Below are 18,964 nucleotides of genomic sequence, written 5' to 3'. Positions count from 1 at the left end.
AACTGCTAAACATCAGTGTGTATATTTTTGCGCCTAGAAGAGAAGAGGGCCAGATAGGGACAGACTCTTGGGATTTTTCATTAGATTGCTAGGACATATCCACCTGAATTCCTTTATGTAGTTTATTCTGATTAATTGGCTTAATGAATTCACTTAAAGTTTAAGTAAAAATGTGTTCAATGTCACATCTAAGAAATAGATAATTCTGCCCAAAAAGAAAAGAGATTTCTGCTCACAGAAAATTATGTCTAGAGAGGGCTGTGTTAAGTAGCAGCAGATTGAAATGCAATTTTCTGCTGTCAAACTGAAATGTGCCAGGATTCTAAAGGGAGCCTAAGAGGCACCTTCAATTCGTAGCCGGGCCATTCTTCTAGAGAGTGAAAACTTCATGCAAGTGTCACTCTCTTAGCATTTATCTGTATTTTATTTTGAGGTCTGCTCCATAAAATGCCATTTGAACGATACATGCTGATGTGTGGGCATATTTGGCTTAGAGCCGTCTTTGTTTATTTTTTTAAGCCCTTAGTTTCCTGGAAAATGCTAGGAAGTCTTTTCCTCCATGTACTCTTATCAGTGAATTATGATACTGAACTCACTGGCTGAGATTGTTTTTCCAGTCAGATTAGCTTTTTTAGGAAAGTAAGAACTAAAAAAAGGACAATTGGATCCACCTCTTAAGATTGATTTTTGCTGGGGCGCCTGGGTGGCTCAGTCGTTAAGCATCTGCCTTCAGCTCGGGTCATGATCCCAGGGTCCTGGGATCGAGCCCCGCATCGGGCTCCCTGCTCTGCGGGAAGCCTGCTTCTCCCTCTCCCACTCCCCCTGCTTGTGTTCCCTCTCTCGCTGTGTCTCTCTCTGTCAAATAAATAAATAAAATCTTTAAAAAAAAAAAAAAGATTGATTTTTGCTGAATCAAAGTCTTTTCCTAAAAGAGCTGGTAGGCCCATGAGAATATTTGCCAGCCCTATTTCTGCCACTGCTTGTCCGCGTGGCAGAAATGTCATCCAAAACGGCAATGACAGGATTCATTTCTAGTTTTATTCTTATAACCAAATAGTGTAGAAGTGTATTTCTGTGTGCATGTATGTGTCTGAATGTGTTATTTTACTCATTGTTCTGGTATAAGGAGCTTTCTATTTCTATTTTAAATTGCTGTAATATAGCAAACATTTATTGAACACCAATTACATGGCTGATATTCCTGAGTCAAGCATTTCTGACCATCTCCCGGAGCCTGGGAGCTGATGGTTCCCGCTTGGCCCCATTTTACAGAGGATGAAACAAGGCACAGTGAGGCCAAACAGCTTGTGTAGGAAGGCTCCCAGAGGTGGGAAAGCCACGTTTGCTGCCTGCAGCCTGCGACAGATGGGTGGCTAGAGAGGAGGGAGGCAGAGGCTGTTTGGGTTGAAGACGGTTATGGTTAGCATAGTTCAGACCACTGACCACCTCAGCCATGTTGAATTCATTTTTGCCCCCATTTTGCTACAGACCTACCAGGACCTTCTCGCATCCTGTAGAGGCTTCCATCTGTAACAAGAGAATCCTACATTTCTCTTTTCTTTTGCTTGCAACATGTGCAAGCCTGCTCCGGTTCTTCTTGTCCTAACTGATCTCTCCTGGAGCCAGGCCTTGCTCGGAACCAGAGTGGTCCTGGAGCTGCATTTTGAATATGAAGAAGGCTGCGTGCATTTTCTGCAGAGGTGGAGAGGTTTGGTTCCGTGTTTCTGACAGGACGTTTCTCCCCATCAACACCTTGTCTGTGTCTGCGGAACATACTACAAACCATGTTTTGTAAAACGAGACCAGCTCATCTTGTACAGTCTCTGCTGACAGAGAAGGTTCCAGAGCAGCCCAACTTTGCTTCAGTGGCCTGGGGAGGTGGGGGGGAGGAAGGTCTGTTTCAAGGAGCCCCAAAATCCCCTCCCTCCCCAGCCCCACAGAGGGGGTGCTGAACAATTCCACCCCCCCACCTCCCCGGCTGTGATTGGAAAACAATAGCTACTCATTCCCAAATGCTTTAGGATATAGATGTGAGCCAAACAAATTAATTTGGACTCGGAGGCTGAGCCCTGACTCTCCAAGTCCTCTTCAACAGAATGAACTCAGCACTCGAATGAATAAGGACTTGTACCCTTCTGGCCTGTGTGGGTGTCCGGTATTTAAACCAGCGCTCACAGGGCCTGGAAATCTGATGATTTAGGTCCTTTCTCATCAGAAATGCCAATGAGTAATGAGAAAAGGAAATCCATTTGTCAAGATGTTCTCCCAAGGAAGTGAGATGAAATACGACGAAACTGATCTTTCTAAAAGCCTTCATTATGGCAGGCAACCCAAAAGCTAATAGTTGAGCACAAGTGCTGGAAAATGTCCCCCACCCAACACCACCCGCCAGCCCCCCGCCCGTGCCTGCTCACTGCTTCCAAATTTTCTCCTTTTGCCCAGATGCTGTCCAAGACTGCCTCCTGTCTGACCTTTCCCGCAGTCCTCCCACGAGCCTCCACGCTCACCTGCTGCCTCGGCCCAGGGTTACCCTGATGCATGTTCTGCCCCATGTCCGGAGGCACAGACCAGGTCACGCATCTCCAGGCACACCCACGTCCAGTCGTACCTTGAACATAGATGTGAGGGGAATATGCTAAATGGATGTGAATTTTAAGTAGTAAAAAAGAAGCCTTGTCACAGTATCGATTATTCCCCTGGGGCCACCACGCTCCATGAGTCAGGAGTTCATAAAACTTTGAGTCCCTTCCTCCTGTAAATCTGAAATGTAGCTACCAAGGTCTTGGACTCCTGCTGACCTCTCCCTGCCACCTGCCCAGGACTTCCAGGAATCTTAACTGAAATTTCTTTGGTTTCTATATCCTATACCAGTTTTCACGTGACAAACCCGTGTGATGTCTCTAAAAACACTTACTACCTGTGGAAGCACCTGTATCTCTCTGGAGAGAAGTAACTACAGAGGGAAGCCATTCAAATGATGACAGTATTCTAAGGGGTGTTTGTTTTCCACTCGTTTAGAAAGTTACGAGAAGCACGTAAGCTGTACATGAAAAAACGGTGCCTATTTTACCCTTTATGTTTTGTAATAGGTCATGTGTGCCCATAATTACACATTCCAACACAACAGACGGTTACTTAGAAAACAATTGGTCTCCCTCCCACCTCTGCCACCAGGCCTCTTTTGCCAGAAGCAAGCATGGTTCCTAGGCTTTTGTAAACTACAACTTGGAATACAGGCTAAAGCCTCATTTCCACTTTGTCTCTCTCTGGAGAGAGAGATTATCGAAAATTTGGAAATTTTTGAACATGCGAAATCGGAGAAAAGAGTACAATGAAACACCGTCTGCCCAACACCTGCCTTAAGCACCTGCCGGCTTGCTGGCAATCTTGTTTCCTCTTGGATTCTTGTTCGGAACTCAAATGCAGCCCACCCTGGAGTCTCTGGCACTCTGCTTATGCCCAGTCGGTGATACGGGGGGTCCACCTCGTTCTTTTGGCTACTTCGTGTTTCGTTGTGGAGCCATCCCATAAATTATTTAACCTGTCCCTTACTGAGGGCCATGGGGGTTGTTTCCAGTCATTTGCGGCATCAAACAGGTATGTCCTTGCCCGGGGACCTCGGGCCGTGCAGAGGATGTCTGTGGGGTAACGTCCCGGGACCACGGTGGCTGTCCAAAAGCTGATCTGATTAGGTGGAAGAGCCTGGAAAGGAGTCCTGCTGACTTCTACTCCCCAACTCTCCCACCGACATGGTGTTCAGAGTTTGCTTGTCTTTGTTCATATGATAGGTAAAAAAAAAATAAATGGTATCTACATTTCTCTTCCCATAAATGATGCAGAACATCTTTTCAAAGGTTTAAGATCCGTTTGTGGGTTTTTTTTTCCTTTTTCATAAACTGTCTTTTGTCTCCTCTGCCATCTCATTGTCCTTTTAGAAAGGCCTGCCTGCACAAAGAATACAAAAGTTTTTGTCTCATTCTTTCATGATTTTTTTTTACACTGAAATATTTGATCCATCTGCCATTGATGTTGGTGTATAAAATGAAGTAGGAATCCAACTCCCTTTTTCTAGAAGGCCACCTGAGTAATCCTCAACCCCGTTTCTTGAGTCTGTATGCTGGTTTGTCCCTTTCTGGCCTGTGTTTTTTTAGCGTTCTCTGGCTGCTCGGCAGCCCCAGCCCACCCACAGGAGCTGGCTGGGGGCCTTATATGTGATGCGGCCTCCTGGTCCCCGCCCTTCGGCCACAGAAGCGCTACCTTAGTCCCCCCAGCACATGCCAGACAGCGCACCTGCCTCACTGGGCTTCGTGGTCATTACATGAAAATATCTAATATCATTAGCCTGCTGTGTAATGAGTCTCTGCTAAGTGATAGCTATTCATTTTTCTAATGTATTCTTTTCTCCTTTATCATTTCACTTCATCCTTAGGTTTATTTCTCTAACTTCTTAGACCCTTACTTCATTTCTGTTCATACTTCACTATTTTATGCACACATTATCAAATAAGCACAGGAGTCTAGGAATTTCCCTCCAAACACTGCATTATCCATGCTCACTGGTTCTGATTTGTACTGTTCTCAATATTTATATTTTTAAAATCACCTACACTTCCCCTTGTGTTTTTTTTCTTTGGCCCAAAGGTTGAAATTATTTTCCTTTTTGTTGTCATGAGTTCTTAAGATGTTTAAAACACACAGGAGTGAAAATAATCTAGAACTCACCACATTTACACTACACTACACAGAAACAACCCATTGTTATCTCCATGTTCTTCTATGTGCCTATTTAAATCTCAGATACGTGACATGCACAGTTTCCTTTTGGGAAAAAAAAAAAAAAAGGAAAAACAAAGCAGTCCAGACAAAGTCACTGTGACTACCTCAGATACAATCACTTTTAACGGTTGGTATTAATTTTTCTATAGAACCTTTCAATATCTTCACATAGATATATATCCGATGAGTATATAATATGCCGTGTTTTTCGATTTACATAAATGGTATCAAATTACAATTGGCTTCACACAGTTTGCACTTACATTCACCTGTGTTTTACTTTTTTTTTTTTTATTAAAGGACAGCTGACGCAGAATGCGACATTAGTCTCGGGTGCACAACCCAGGGCTCCGACCGCTCCGTACGTGAGGCTGGGCTCACAAGCGTCACTCCCAGCTGGTACCATACGCCGCCGTTACAGGAGCGTTGACTGTATTCTGTGTGCTGTGCCTTTCATCCCCGTGCTTTATTCGCTCCATTACTGGAAGCCTGTACCCGCCACTCCTTCACCCCTTTTTGCCCATTCTCCTCCCTCTGCCCCCACTGGCAGCCACCAGTTTTGTTCTCTGTATTTATGGATTGGTTTCTGCTTTATTTGTTCATTTGTTTGGGTTTTTTCATTACACGTTTAGATTCCACAGGTGAAATCGTAGGGTATTTGTCTTCTCTGTCTTATTTCACTTCGTAGAATACCCTCTAGGATCTCATTCTTTTTTATGGCTGACTAATATTCCATTGTACATCTGTACCGCACCTTCTTTATCCATCCATCGGTCGATGGACACTGGGCTGCTTCCATGTCTTGGCTACTGTAAATACTGCTGCAGTAAACATAGGGGTGCATAGATCTTTGCAAATTAGTGTTTTCATTTTCTTTGGGTAAATACCCAGTAGGAGAATTACTGAATCATATATCTATTTTAATGTTTCAAGGAACTTCCATACTGTTTTCCACAGTGACTGCACCAACTTACATTCTCACCAACAGTACATGAGGGTTCCTTTTTCTCCACATTCTCACCAACACTTGTTATTGCTTATCTTTCAGATACTAGCCATTCTGATGTGTGAGGTGGTATCTCATTGTGGTTTTGATTTGCATTTCCCTGATGATCAGTGATGTGGAGCATCTTTTCATGTGTCTGTTGGTCATCTATAGGTCGTCTTTGGAAAAATGTCTATTCAGGTCCTCTGCCCATGTTTTTTAAAAATATTTTATTTACTTATTTGACAGAGAGAGACACAGCGAGAGAGGGAACACAAGCAGGGGGAGTGGGAGAGGGAGAAGCAGGCTCCCCACAGAGCAGGGAGCCCAATGTGGGGCTCGATCCCAGGACCCTGGGACCATGACCTGAGCCGAAGGCAGACGCTGAATGACTGAGCCTCCCAGGTGCCCCACACTGCCCATGATTTAACTGGATTTTTTTTTTTGTCTTGAGTTGTGCAAGTTCTTTATATATTTTGGATATTAGCTCCTCATTGGATCTGTCATTTGCAAATATCTTCTCCCATTCAGTAGGTTGCCTTTTTGTTTTGTTCATTCCTTTGCTGTACAAAGATTTTTCATCTGGGTGTAGTCCCAATAGTTGACTCTTGTTTCCCTTGCCTAAGAAGACATATCTAGAAAAATGTTGCTAAAGCCGATGTCAAAAAGATTACTGCCTATGGTCTCTTCTGGGAGTTTTATGATCTCAGGTCTCACATTTAGGTCTGTAATCTATTTTGAGTTTATTTTTGTGTGTAGTGTAAGAAAGTGGTCCAGTTTTCCCAGCACCATTTACTAAAGACACTTGTTTCCCCATTGTATATTCTTGCCTCCTTTGTCATAGATTGACCAGATAAGCATGAGTTTATTTCTCAGCATTCTGTTCTGTTCTATTGTTCAGTGTGTCCATTTTGCACCAGCACCATACTGTTTTGGTCATTATAGCTTGGTCGTATATTTTAAGATCTGGGCTTGTGATACCTCCAGCGTCGTTCTTCTTTCTGAAGGTTGCTTTGGCTAATGGGGCCTTCTGTGGTTCCATACAAATGTTACTATTATCTGTTTTAGTTTGTGAAAAGTGTTGTTGGTATTTTGCTAGGAATTGCATTGAATCTGTAGATTGCTTTGGGCATTAGGGACATTTTAATAATATTAATTCTTCCAATCCACGAACATGGAATATCTTTCCATTTGTTTGTGTCTTTTTCAATTTCTTTCATCAGTGTTTTATAGTTTTCAGAGTACAGGTCTTTCACCTCCTTGGTTAAGGGTATTCTTAGGTATTTTATTCTTTTTGGTGCAATTATGTTTTATTTACTTTTTCTTTCTAGAAATTTTCCTTATTATTCAAATATGCTGACCTGTCTTCTATTTCCTTAAACACAGAAAATGTGTTCAAGTAATTCCATAATCTGAAGTCTTTGGGTATTTACTCCTGAGGTTTCTTTCACAATTCCTTGCTTCTTTGTGTGCTTGGTAATTCTGTACTATGAGCTGCTCGTTTTTCTGGAAAATTATCTAGAAAACCATCTGGGAGTTCTCTAAGGTCTAGGATGAAGGTGTGACCCTCCAAAGAGGATATATTTTGTCTCTGCCTGGCGCCCGGAGGCAGTACTAGTTTGAGACTCCTCTAAATGGCTTGACTTTATTGAGCCACTGAGGTGATGTAATCTCAGCTTCAGGTCCTCAAGTGCAATTTGTGGTTAGAGGTTTATTTTCCTACATTGGTCTGCCTAACACCAAGGGAACTCTCCTTACAGTTTCCTAGTGCTTCTAGAACATTTTTACCTGAGGTATAGTTCTTTGTAGAGCCCGGCTTTATTGGGGAGAGGTTGGGAAGGGAAGGGGATAGTCTCCTATTAAACGTGGGCTGGTGCTGACCTTGGACTCCTATCTCCCTCACCATAAAAGGATATAAAAACCAAAACTTAGGTTTCCCGAATTTGCCAAATGGCTTCTCAGCTTCAGTGTACTACCCACCTCTGCAGGCTGCTTCTTGCAGTGAGATGTTGACCTGGTATATCTTGCCATCTTGCAGCTCTTTGTTGCTTTACACCTGGGCTTCCTCTGTCTGCCCTGGACAAATCAGAAGCTGTTTTTTCCTGCCCTTTTGAGTGATATGATTTGGTCTCCTTGCTGTCCAGTAACTTCAGTCGTTTGTGTCTTACTATTGAGGAGTCGAATTTATTTCTACCAGGGAAACGGTGCCCTTCTAATCCATAGATTTTGACCCTCTTTATTTCAGGGAAGTTTTTATAAAATAAATGTGGCTATTTCTTCTATCTTTACTCAGATCCCTTAAGTGACACCATGTTGTGTCACCTTTGCTGTGGTCTTTTACTGTGGAACTTGTCATCTCCCTCAGCTAGGACCCTCACAGCCCTGTGTTCGGTACTGTTTTCATCCTTGGTTTTCATGGTTTTATTTGAGTTTTGCTGCCTCTGTTTTTCATTTCTGCAGATAGACATTTTTGCAGGGTGGGTTCTTCGCTTGCCTTCCTTTTCCTAGGGTGTCCAACTCCTCCTTAAATGTGGACAGTTCTTCCTGGAAAACCAGTCACCAGACAGCTGGGGGAAGGGCCAGACCAGTGCTCAAGGCTCTGAGGGAAGAGGGGTCTGGCCTTCTCTGCTCCCAGCAAGGACTCTGTGGGCCCTGGCCCTGCTCCAGGCTGGCACGGGTGGCTGGGCCTGTCTACACTGCTGCTTGTTCAGCCCGGACATAGCATGGTATCTGCTTACTCCTCACACCTGTTTCAAGCAAGGGGGGCTGGATTTCCCCTCTCCACTGTCAGGCTGGCCATGGCAGGCATTCTCTCCCTTCTCATGACCTTTCTTCACCCTGGCCTGCTGGACACTTCGCCTCCTTTTTATATGTTTGTTTGGGGTTGTAAATTTTTCTCAAAGATAGAGTATTACTCCTTTATGTGCATTTTCTGTACTGTTTTCAGGTAGTCTCAGAAAGAAGGGTCAAGGTCATCTTACAGACAGGTGTTAGTGTGTTCTTTTAAGAGAGCCGATGTGTCGAGACCTCTGCTTTTCTGAAGCAACAATAAAAAGAAATTGCCGCATTTCCCTGAGAACTGGTTATCCTTGGAGTTCTCTTGAAGCGTATTCCTCACAGAGCCAGACAGAGGCTGAGTATGGATGGTGAGGCTGATGGCACCCCGGCCTTGCGTGGCCCGTCGGGGATACCCGAGGCGTTGCTGGCATTTTCCCGTGAAAACATCTGATCTTCCTGTGGAGAGGTCTCCGATAAGCAGGACGCATTTACTCTCGCTTACAGAGGTAAATAATGGTTGATGGTGGTGGTCAAGGCAGAGGACTCTATTTGGATTTAAAAATGTATTCTCAACCCTCTAAAAACTTTGAACTATGCAACTGCTGCTAAAACGTGAGCAGAACATGGACAAATGAGACAGTTCTATGTAATGGTGGATCTCGATTTTCCTCCAATATCTGGAAGTTGAAAAGGGAGAGAAATGGGGGTTTGAATTCCTAATTTTAATCGGTCTACAGGAATATTTATTGAGTATGAACAATCTGGCCTGGAGTCCTTTCTCCACTCCATTCTGAGGACTCTTTGTGGCCAGGCTGGACTTTTCTTGGAAACCGAGGTTTACAAAGGCAGCATGAAAAGTGATGTCTGACAGGGTGTGTAGGACTCTTACCCCTTCCTGCAAGGTCATGGCCTGTGCAGCTAGGGTTTCCTCCCACCTGTTTGTAGGCTTCCCATCGCCATGCCTGATATCTGAGAAGGGAGGATGCATCATCTTTCACTAACTTCACATTCGGGTCTGGCAGGAAGTAGACATGTCACCCTAGGCAGCATCTGCGAGTGTGACCGGTTTCACAGTGGATCGGTGCCTTGCGGATCCCAGGGTTTGATGTCAGAACTTTCGATCAGCATTTCCATGGTTTGGGCTTTGGTCACTATGGTGACCGTACAATTTATCCTTTAAACCGGGACATAGCTGAGAGAGTGGTGATTAATAATTAAACAGGGCCATAAACATAAATTGCGAATGTCCCAAACAAACTAGAATGAATGGCCAAGCTACCTATCTCCTGAGTTTCTGTGATAAATCCAAACATATTATGATACATTATAACACGGATCTCACTTTTTCTCCACTGCAATAAAAACCTGACATTATCTTTATTACCAAGACCAGATACTTATTCATTCTTAGCAGCAAAACTAGTATCATTTAGTAATGAATCATTTAAACCTCAAAGCCTTTCAGTTTTATAGGTGCACACATTCATTTTTACATCACACACTAATATCTTGCTCATAGTCTTCTGCCCTCTTCCAGGAAATGGAGCTTGATTTACTCCCATAGTTTATTACCCGAAGTTTGTTGGTAGGATTGCGGTACCTTTAGATGGTAAATTCGCTCCCCAATAGCTGTAGGATAGCTTACACATACTCATTGGACCCTGTGAGCCAGGACCTGCACAGAGAGCTTTCCAGATAATAGCTCTGTCCTCACATCAACCTCCTGAGGAAGGTCCTGTTAGCACCCCCTCTACAACTTAGAGGCTAAGTAACCCTTGTGTTTGTGCAGAGCCTGGTTGAATATCCAAACAGCCCATCCTCAGGACACAGCCTCACAGGCACATTAGATGGTCTTTATGCCTACTTAAGGCATTTGCTCTGTGTTGTTTCCTTTAATAAGAACTGGTATAGAAATGTCTCTTTGAAGTCTGTCCCTTGGTCAGTGGCCCGTTGCTCCTTGTTTCAACTTGGCATATTTTCCATACAGCTGTGGTTTCCAGACTTGCTTCCTCTGCTTACAAAGATATGTTCAATGGTGATTATACACGTTTGCATTCTTTCAACTGAGCTCCATTTGCGGAGGAAATGTAATTTTAGTGGGGTAAGTACTGTGAGAAATTCAAGTCAAGTGTTTCAAAATCCTCTTGAGTGGTCTTGGAAGTATGGAATAGCGCGTCCTGTGCCAGAGAGGTAGAACATCTTCTTACTAGGACATCCTGTCTTCCTTGAGGTTTTGGCGCCATTTCCTACAGACCTGCCCTGCATTCGTGAGGGCTTCTAGGCTCCAAGGACCAGAGAAGGCAGTGTCTTGGCACCTGTGTTCACTGTGGGCCAAGAGGAGAACACGGTCAACACTTAACTGACTTCCCACCCCAGGTCCCACTCTGCACCCCCTCTTCTTAGGGTAGCTGGGGGAGGGGCCCCTGAAACAAGTGACTTGTGGTTTTACTGTTGTTTGTTGCTTTTTTTTTTTTTAAGATTTTATTTATTAGAGCACAAGCAGGGGGAGTAGCAGCTGAGCAGGGAGCCCGATGCGGGACTCGATCCCAGGACCCCGGGATCATGACCTGAGCCGAAGGCAAATGCTTAACCTACTGAGTCCCTCAGGCACCCTCCTGTGCATCATTTTATGTAGTCTACGTAACAATGCTCTGAGATAGGCCCTTTTTTCTCCTATTTTAAGGAGGGAGAAATTGAGGTTTAGGCCTATCAAGTGACCGGCACAGTCCCAAGGCATTGGTGTTTAGATAAAGCCCAGTGTAGAATCACTCCCAAGTTCATGCTCTGGTCCATGTGACCTTTCCATTAGCTTCCTTAGAGAGTTACACTTGTCCCTCAAAACACGTTCTTTGGTTTTCTTCCTGGTTGTCATTTTCTATGTGAGTTTGTGATTCTTTGAACTAAGTATTTTGGTAGAAGAATTTTGGTGCATTTCACTCAGCCATCTGGATCATCACTGGGTATATGGACACCACAGTGGTGGAGGAAAGATGATTACTTGTGTTGGCAAATTCATTCGCAGTTGAAGGAATTCTGTTACACAATTCTGGAAGATTCGGATTTTTACCAACCTCTCAATTTTAGGCCTTTACAAATCGAAAGGAAGCTTAAAGACACAGGAAAGCTTACATCCTCCAGGTGGCACTGGCCCAGAAATGCCAGTGTCCACTGTATCCCAAGACCTGTGACCAGTGTGCCATCTGGAGCCCCTCCTTTGAGTGTAACTATGTGAGCCTATTGAGACACCTGTTAAATGTTAGAGAAAATGTTGGCAAGAAGATTAACAAAGGTCAACCAGCTTGTATGGCGAGAGGATGCGTTCAGAAAGTTGTTTACTCCTACCACTTTGCAGGGGACTCTGGTGGCTCCTGAGGTCAGGTTCTGGTCACAGCTCACAGAGATGGGTGATCACACATAATCTTGTGGTTTGTTGCAGGGAACTCGTAAGCCAAGCCCTCCTCAGAAGCCTCTGCCTGCAGATCCTTTGAACAAGACCAGCCGGCTCGCCAGCGCCTCAGCCAGGACCCTGGGACAGCAGGAGGCTGAGCGGCTCCACCTGGTGCCCCTCAGGTCGGTGTAACAGCCCAGCCCATCGCTTTCTCCCCAGAACCGTGTGGGGCAGCCGCACCGACCTGTGCTTTCCCTGCCCTGTCAGGACGTGGGCCCAGTAGTCTAAGGCCAGGCTTCCTATACCCCAGTACCTGGGAACAGCATAAAGGAGTTGCCGAAGCAGACAGGAGCATTAGCAGGAGGCAGTCACAAGCCTATAATCCCTGGAATCACCCAGTGGCTCTTGGCAAGAGCCCCAGTGTCCCAAGAGAAACCAGGATCAAGTAGTCCTAGATCGTGTGTCTGGGAAACCAGTGACTCTTGAGATGGGCCAGCCCCATCCCCCAAAAAGATGAAGACGAACAGCTACAAGTGCTGTGATCCTATGAAGACTGAACATACCTCCAAAACCATCGGAAACCTTCATAAACTCTGCCCCATCCCTGGGGTCCTGAGAAAGGAGGTGAGGTGTGTCGGGGGGAGTCACATATGAATGAGGGAGGTGAGGTGAGGAGTTAGTTCCTGAACATTTGGTACAATGGGGAGCTTCTCCATCCAACTAACAAAAGGAATCTCCTTTTTGAGACTGTTCCCCAGCCGTGGTCATCGCTTACCCTATCCCACAGGATGAGGAAGGTAGACTCCTGACCCAGGGAGGCACGCCGGCTGTGGGCCAGGGCTGGTCCATGCTGGTTTTCGAGAGCCATTCGATTTCCAGGAATTTTGCAAGCTAGGTGTTAAACTGAGCCACTATTACATAAACACCTACTGAGACAAGTTATGTGAAAAACATAAAAGCCTCAAAACCCCTTTTTTACCTTTTACCGTTACCTATGTTCTGGAGGTTACACACGGCTATTTCTGTATGGCAGAAATGCCATGGAAGGTGGCCGGCTCACACAGCCGGAGGATTTACACCCTGGAAACAGACAAAGGCTACAGGTTGGCCCCCCTCGCTCCCCACAATGGGTAGGTTACACCTGCAGCCAAAACACCCTTCTGACACGCATACCCCCTTGGCAGGAAGCTTGCTGTAGGAGCTCGAAAGAACCAAAGGTAGGCTGTTGGCCAGGCCCTGGGCTCAGTAATTCAGTGTCTCCAGCGGGGAAGAGACACATTCGTGATGTCATTACAGCTTTGGGGAAAAATGTTTGGCCTGTGAGAGAGCGAGCGGCCTCATAAATCCCAGCGATAACACGGGTCAAGGGGGCAGAACAGTGGTTTCATTCCCGACTGCATAAATACAGAAAGATTGCAGAGCATCCTAATTATTTCACTGTGGTTTGTATGCCGGTCTTAAAGTTACTTTTCTTGTTCAAAAGAAAAAGCACTGCTTTACATGGACACAAGGGGAAGGCGCTCTTTTTAAATGCCATCAAGCTGTGGCCCGTCGTCCCCTCTGCCGGCCGCTGACTCCGGTGCGAGCTGGTGTTGGTCTTGCTCTCGAAGGAGAAGAATTCGTTTTTGAGGGATCCCACGTGCCCCGGCTCTGCTCCCCAGACGTGCCCGGGCTGATCCGGTTGCCGAAACGACACATCCCGTCAGTGTAGACGCACGCGGGATGGGGACCACTTAGGGCCCCACATGCCAAGTCGCGCGGGGGCTTTTCCTGTTGATGACAGCCCCACGGACACGTACAGCTACGATGCGTGTGCGGAGTTCAGTGAAACTCTTCACTAAACTGTGTCCCCTCTAGGTTTTGCTTTTTCTCACGTGGCTCCTAGAAAAGGTTCGATGACCTATGTGGCTCCCATCTTTTCTAGTGAGTGGGCACGGTTCTAGAGTCAGCTCGTGGAGAGGAGGTGGGGCTCTGGCGAGGGTTCCTCTCGTGGCCAGGGGCATAAGCCACCAGCAGTCTCCCCGAGGGGACCCGCAACCCTGCCACATGCCAGAGCCGTCTCCGGCCCTCAGCACCGGGGGTGGGGGCTGATCCTGAAGGCTCAGCCAAGGGCGGGGAAGGACCCCGACCGCAGACGTCTGCACCCGCAGAAGCCGCTTTCAGGGGCTCCGCCTACACCTTTGTGACAGTTTTGTTTTCTCTTGCCGCAGACCCGCTCCTAAACACCCCCATCAAGCGCCCAGACCCCCCCACGCCGCCTACACCAAGTGAGAAGCAAGTCGACACCTTTTTTCCGACAGTGAAGACAGAAGTTTGCACTATCGTTCAACTCCAGTTGGAGTTCGTTTTTTGTACCAACTTTTAGGATTTTTTTTTAATGTTTAAAACACCATTATTCTCCGAACTTCGAGCTACTGCCGCTGGTGCTGTGCTATGGTGCTCTGTATACTTGCTCAGGTACTTGTAAATTATTAATTTATGCGAAATGCTGGCTACAGCGCGGTGCGCTGTGGGAGGCATTTTTACCATCACTGAGTTTTCCAGGGAAGGAAGGCTTGTGTGCTTTCAGTAGTTAGTGAACTTGAAATAGCTTGCTTTATGGGATTCTGGACAGGAGGTTGACTTTCTGATAGAGGCTTTTTTGGCAGAACGGTTCCCCAACTATCCACGGCTGTGGTTATGGCGCAGACCCAGCTCAGGAGACCCCAGGTAGAACCTTGAGTGATTCCCTGGGACCCCTGATCTCAGCCCAGAGCCAGGGCCTTCAAGTCCAGGCTGGGCTGGGCTTTCTGTGAGCCCGGGCCTCAGCCCACCAGCAGCCACACCTTGAAGCTCCAGGACAGGAAGGAAGGCTCTGGCTTCTGACCAGGACGGTCTGGAGACAACCTGAGTAGCAGAAAGGAATTTTAAGGTGTGGCCACACCAGGGCAGAAACTTGACCTTGAGCTCGCAGGCTGCGAGCACATTTGAGGAGCAGGCCAAGACCGTTGCTTTACAGAAACACTGCCCTTCCCACCATGCTGGCCTCGGACCTTATTTAGATGGGGAAGGGGGGCGTTTGTACAAGCAGGCTACTGCCCAGGCACTGCAAACCCCCGGCCCGCTGTACTGTTCGGAGCTGAGCAAATTACAGTACAAGGATTCTGCGTTCAGACAGACAGAGGCGGCTTTCCATGGGACCATAACTATTTTCAGATGTGAACCAGTAACCAGATCTAGTGAATCAATGCTGTAGATAAAAATTAGGCAGACTCCCTCTGCCCACAAAAACTACAACCAAATGGAACCCCGTGTGGCAGGCGGAGTCTGCCATCCAAGTTACTAGTCCGTTATTTAGGGGGCGTTCTATGTTCCCAGCTTGGCTGTGGCAATCTCTGAAAGATATTTTTAGCATAAGATCTGAATCCTTTTTTTAAACCCTCACAACCTACCTGTTGAGCATCGCAGAATGTGATAAGGAAATCAATTTCCTAATCCTAAATATGCATGAAATGCGGTCCTGGGTAGCAGCCCCTTCAACCTTTTACTCTTCCAATGTCTGACTGGGGAGCCGTTTTCACAAGATCCTGAAACTGCCTGCACCAATGGCATGGAAATTACAAAAATACTCACACAAGGTAAAATGCCATTATGCCTCTGCCTTCTAGTAGGGTCATATGGGACTCGTTTTCACATTAGAAGGCAGTTGACAACAGTTCCGTAATTCACTGAGTGTTTTATGATAAAGACTTCAGCTGGGGTCATTTCAACGGTTTTCCTATGCCTCGAAGCAGAGACAAAATATACCAAGAATTGGTTTGCCTTCCGGAAAACAAGACTGCATTGAACTCTCCCGGTGTCCTCCACTGTATCTAGGCAACATAGTATTCATGATCGCAGATAAACTGAATAAATCCATGTCACAAACACACAAAAGGGAGCCCAGTTCTACTACATTCCATCATACAATTCTTAATTGCTTGAAAAGGCAAAGCCATGTTAGAAGGTATTACTGTTGTTGAATACCTACAGAATTACTGTAACTGAGAGTACATTTGGCAACTGTATCAAGGCCAAAACACATGCTGTTGAAAGTTTACAGAATTTTTATGGTGCATTATGTGGGTATTATCTTTACAGATGCCCAGATCTTTAGATCTGTCATTTTAGCCCCTCCTCCTATTGTGAGGAAGAGGATGTGAAGTTTGTCTTTTGTCTTTTTTTTTTTTTTTTAAATCCTTAGCTAGAATTCCTGTGCTTCCATTTCAGAGAACCAGGAATATTTTGGTATTAAAAAAGGTTAACGCTGTGATCTTACACCATGTCATGGATGACACATTCCTATCTCTACAGTACAGATTGCATTTACAGAGCCTTGCAAGTTATTTCTGGATAAGAACATGTTTAAACCTAACATCCCCTGACCAATATGCAGATATTAAAGGAACAATACTTCCAAGATGCAGAACCTATCAAATGAAGCATTTTAGCAATAAGCTCCATTTTAATATAACTTAGGAAAAGAGCCAGGGGTTTTTTTTGGGCGGGGGGGAGGTGTACCTCTCCCTTTTTATATCGTTATAGATGTGAAAACAAAAAAATCAATACTTATATTTCCATGGCAGTCTATTTTTAATATTTTTAAAGGTTCTATAGGCGTGCATAAGGGTTGGTTTGAGTTAATAAGGCCATCACTGAGAAATTTAACATGTCTAGACCCAAAATAGGCCCTGAGGGTAGTCACTTTTTTCTTCCCCCTGTCTTGTTACAGTTGTAGGTTACATGACCCCACTTACTGGGAAGTATAGGGCTAATTTTCCAGGCATGCTCTTTAAAAGTTTATCTCCTGAATTTTTTGGTAACAGTTTGTTTTCCTGACACATGGAATCAGATGTGTAGCAACCAAGAGAAACAATGCATAACATTTTCCATTGTCCAAATATGCATACAGAGGTTACACTTCCCAGTGTGAATTTTTCCAGCTTACACATGTGGGATGACATCACAGAAACCACAAAAGCAACAAATTAAACTACATGAGCATAAATACTCCTGACTGGTCTCAGAGGAGACATTTTTTATGCCTTCTTAACTTTATTACGAATTCTCAGGCTGAAACCATAGGCCATTGTTCTCCCGCAAATCCATACAACACAATCGCTGTATCCCCTCAAAGAGAAACAGCAAAAACTCTGATCCATGTGAAGCTGCTCTTAGGAGCCTGTGATCTCCCCTGGTGCTGCAGAGAGCCTGGTGCTGGGCCAGCTAGAACGCCCGAGCACCTTCCTGCCATCTCTCAGTTGATGTTTACTAAGCATTCTGAGCCAATACGACCCTGACAACTAAAAGGGCAAGATGCCTGGGCAGCTGGGCTGGATCTTTCTCACGAAACCTGACCCCTTGGCAGTCTTTCCTCATGAGGCTGATTTCATTGAGAACTTCTGCAACGGAGGGCTCCCTTCGGTGTTCTGGAAGCAGCAAGCCCAGGGCAGACTCGCTCTGGAGCTCCTTCCTCCCTGCCATCAGTAGGACCCCAGCTAGCCACAAGTGACCCAGATAAACAGGATACCAACCCTCCCCAGAAGTCTCACGGTGCCGTGCTGACCCCCAGATGGGACTTCACACGCTATGGCTGACTGGTGGGAGACACTGCAGCTGCCATCTTTTGTCCTCCCCACCACCCCAGAGGCCTGCCCCAGGCTGCTACAGTCACTCCCCCCATGACTCAGGAACATACACACGTCGGACACAAGCAGCTGAGGCTAGTACGTCTGCCTCTTAGCACCCAGAGGCCGGTCCCTTTTCCACACCAAACCTAGTGCTGATGCCCCTCCGTGTGACAAATCTCTGCCTTCAGAGCTCCTGTAGGTCAGCCCGAGTGGGGGCTGGGGCAGGGTGTGGCTACCCCACCAGCCCAGCCACTGGACGCACAAAGCCCACCCTTCTCCAGAGTGGCGGCTCAGAACAAGCCCACCAGCGACGCCCCAGCTTTGAATCCAGCAGAGCGCTTCCCACAGGCACATCACCCCCACCCCCAGAAAATCAGTTCATCTCCGATGGCACAATTCTCTTGACTCACTCTACAGTTTCTGTTGACATCTCTTCCTCGAAAACCTATTTGGAAACTCGGATAGTGATACAAGTTACACACCAGGAAAGGTCAGTGAGCCCCAGGCTAAGAACCATTTCTGTGCAGTGAGGATGCTTCCAGAAGCCATTTACCTACACACGGATGGAAATCCCCTCCTTACTCTTGGGACAGAACTAGCAGCTGACAGTCCAGCCCTAAGAGCCTGTTGCATAGGAGAAAAACTAGGAGACAAAATACTGCATATAAAATTGTTATAACATTCAATAATGGGTAGTGATAGCCTGGAGATTTACCGCACAGTGAAAGGAATTCTCAGTGAGCCTCAGCTCTTCCAGGTCAAAGAGTCGAATAGTCTGGAACCCATCCTGATTTTCCACATCATCAGCAAAAAACCTGTCTTACGCTCCCCCTGTGAGTTTCCTTCCAGAAAATAATTTATTCAGTCCTCAATTTAAGCGCAGTTTAAATCCAGACAAAATAATAAATAGCTTGTGATTTTTTCAGTTTCACAAAGAAGCAGAATGACATCCAAGTTCATGGCCTATAAGCAAGCATGTAAGTAGGGCAATGATAGAAAAAAAAAGTATCAAATTAGAAAGACAGAAAATCCTCTAAGAGTCCAAGGCAAGACGAGGAATGGCAGACCTTCTATCAGGTTGAATTGGGAGGTTGTGGGGAAGACCCATGGTTTGAGCGTGTCTGGCAACTGTTAAGTAAAACTCTTGAACACTAAGCTGCAGGCCACTCAGCACAGCACACTTACAGCTACGAAATAGACCAGTTCCTTAAGTTCATCGTGCTTCGTCCGTTTATAATGCTTCAGTCGGCTGTTTTTCCACATACCTTTCACGTTACAGTCTGTTGCTTTTGTACACATTTCTCATATTGGGGTTCTACAGGTAACAACCTGCTATTTCCGTAGAGAAAGCCATTGTTAAGAATATTATATCCAATAAATGGTATCCAG

The 18,964-nt window shown here is 45.7% G+C and overlaps 1 protein-coding gene across 7 annotated transcripts in view; it reads left to right on the top strand.

Annotated features, from left to right (window-relative positions):
- ADAM12 (ADAM metallopeptidase domain 12) overlaps positions 1 to 18,964 on the top strand; it is a 346,655-nt gene extending 327,691 nt beyond the window's left edge. For all 7 annotated transcript variants that reach the window (XM_034985935.1, XM_034985934.1, XM_034985939.1 and 4 more), the window contains 2 exons: positions 11,976 to 12,109; positions 14,138 to 18,964. In XM_034985935.1, the coding sequence (XP_034841826.1) occupies positions 11,976 to 12,109; positions 14,138 to 14,198 (195 nt within the window). In that variant the 3' untranslated portion in view covers positions 14,199 to 18,964. The remainder of the gene's footprint in view (positions 1 to 11,975; positions 12,110 to 14,137) is intronic.

This window comes from Mirounga leonina, unplaced genomic scaffold (assembly GCF_011800145.1).
Source record: "Mirounga leonina isolate KUSES-001 unplaced genomic scaffold, KU_Mleo_1.0 Mir_114, whole genome shotgun sequence".
Classification (NCBI taxonomy): domain Eukaryota; kingdom Metazoa; phylum Chordata; class Mammalia; order Carnivora; family Phocidae; genus Mirounga; species Mirounga leonina.
This window is presented reverse-complemented; position numbering and strand designations above follow the sequence as displayed.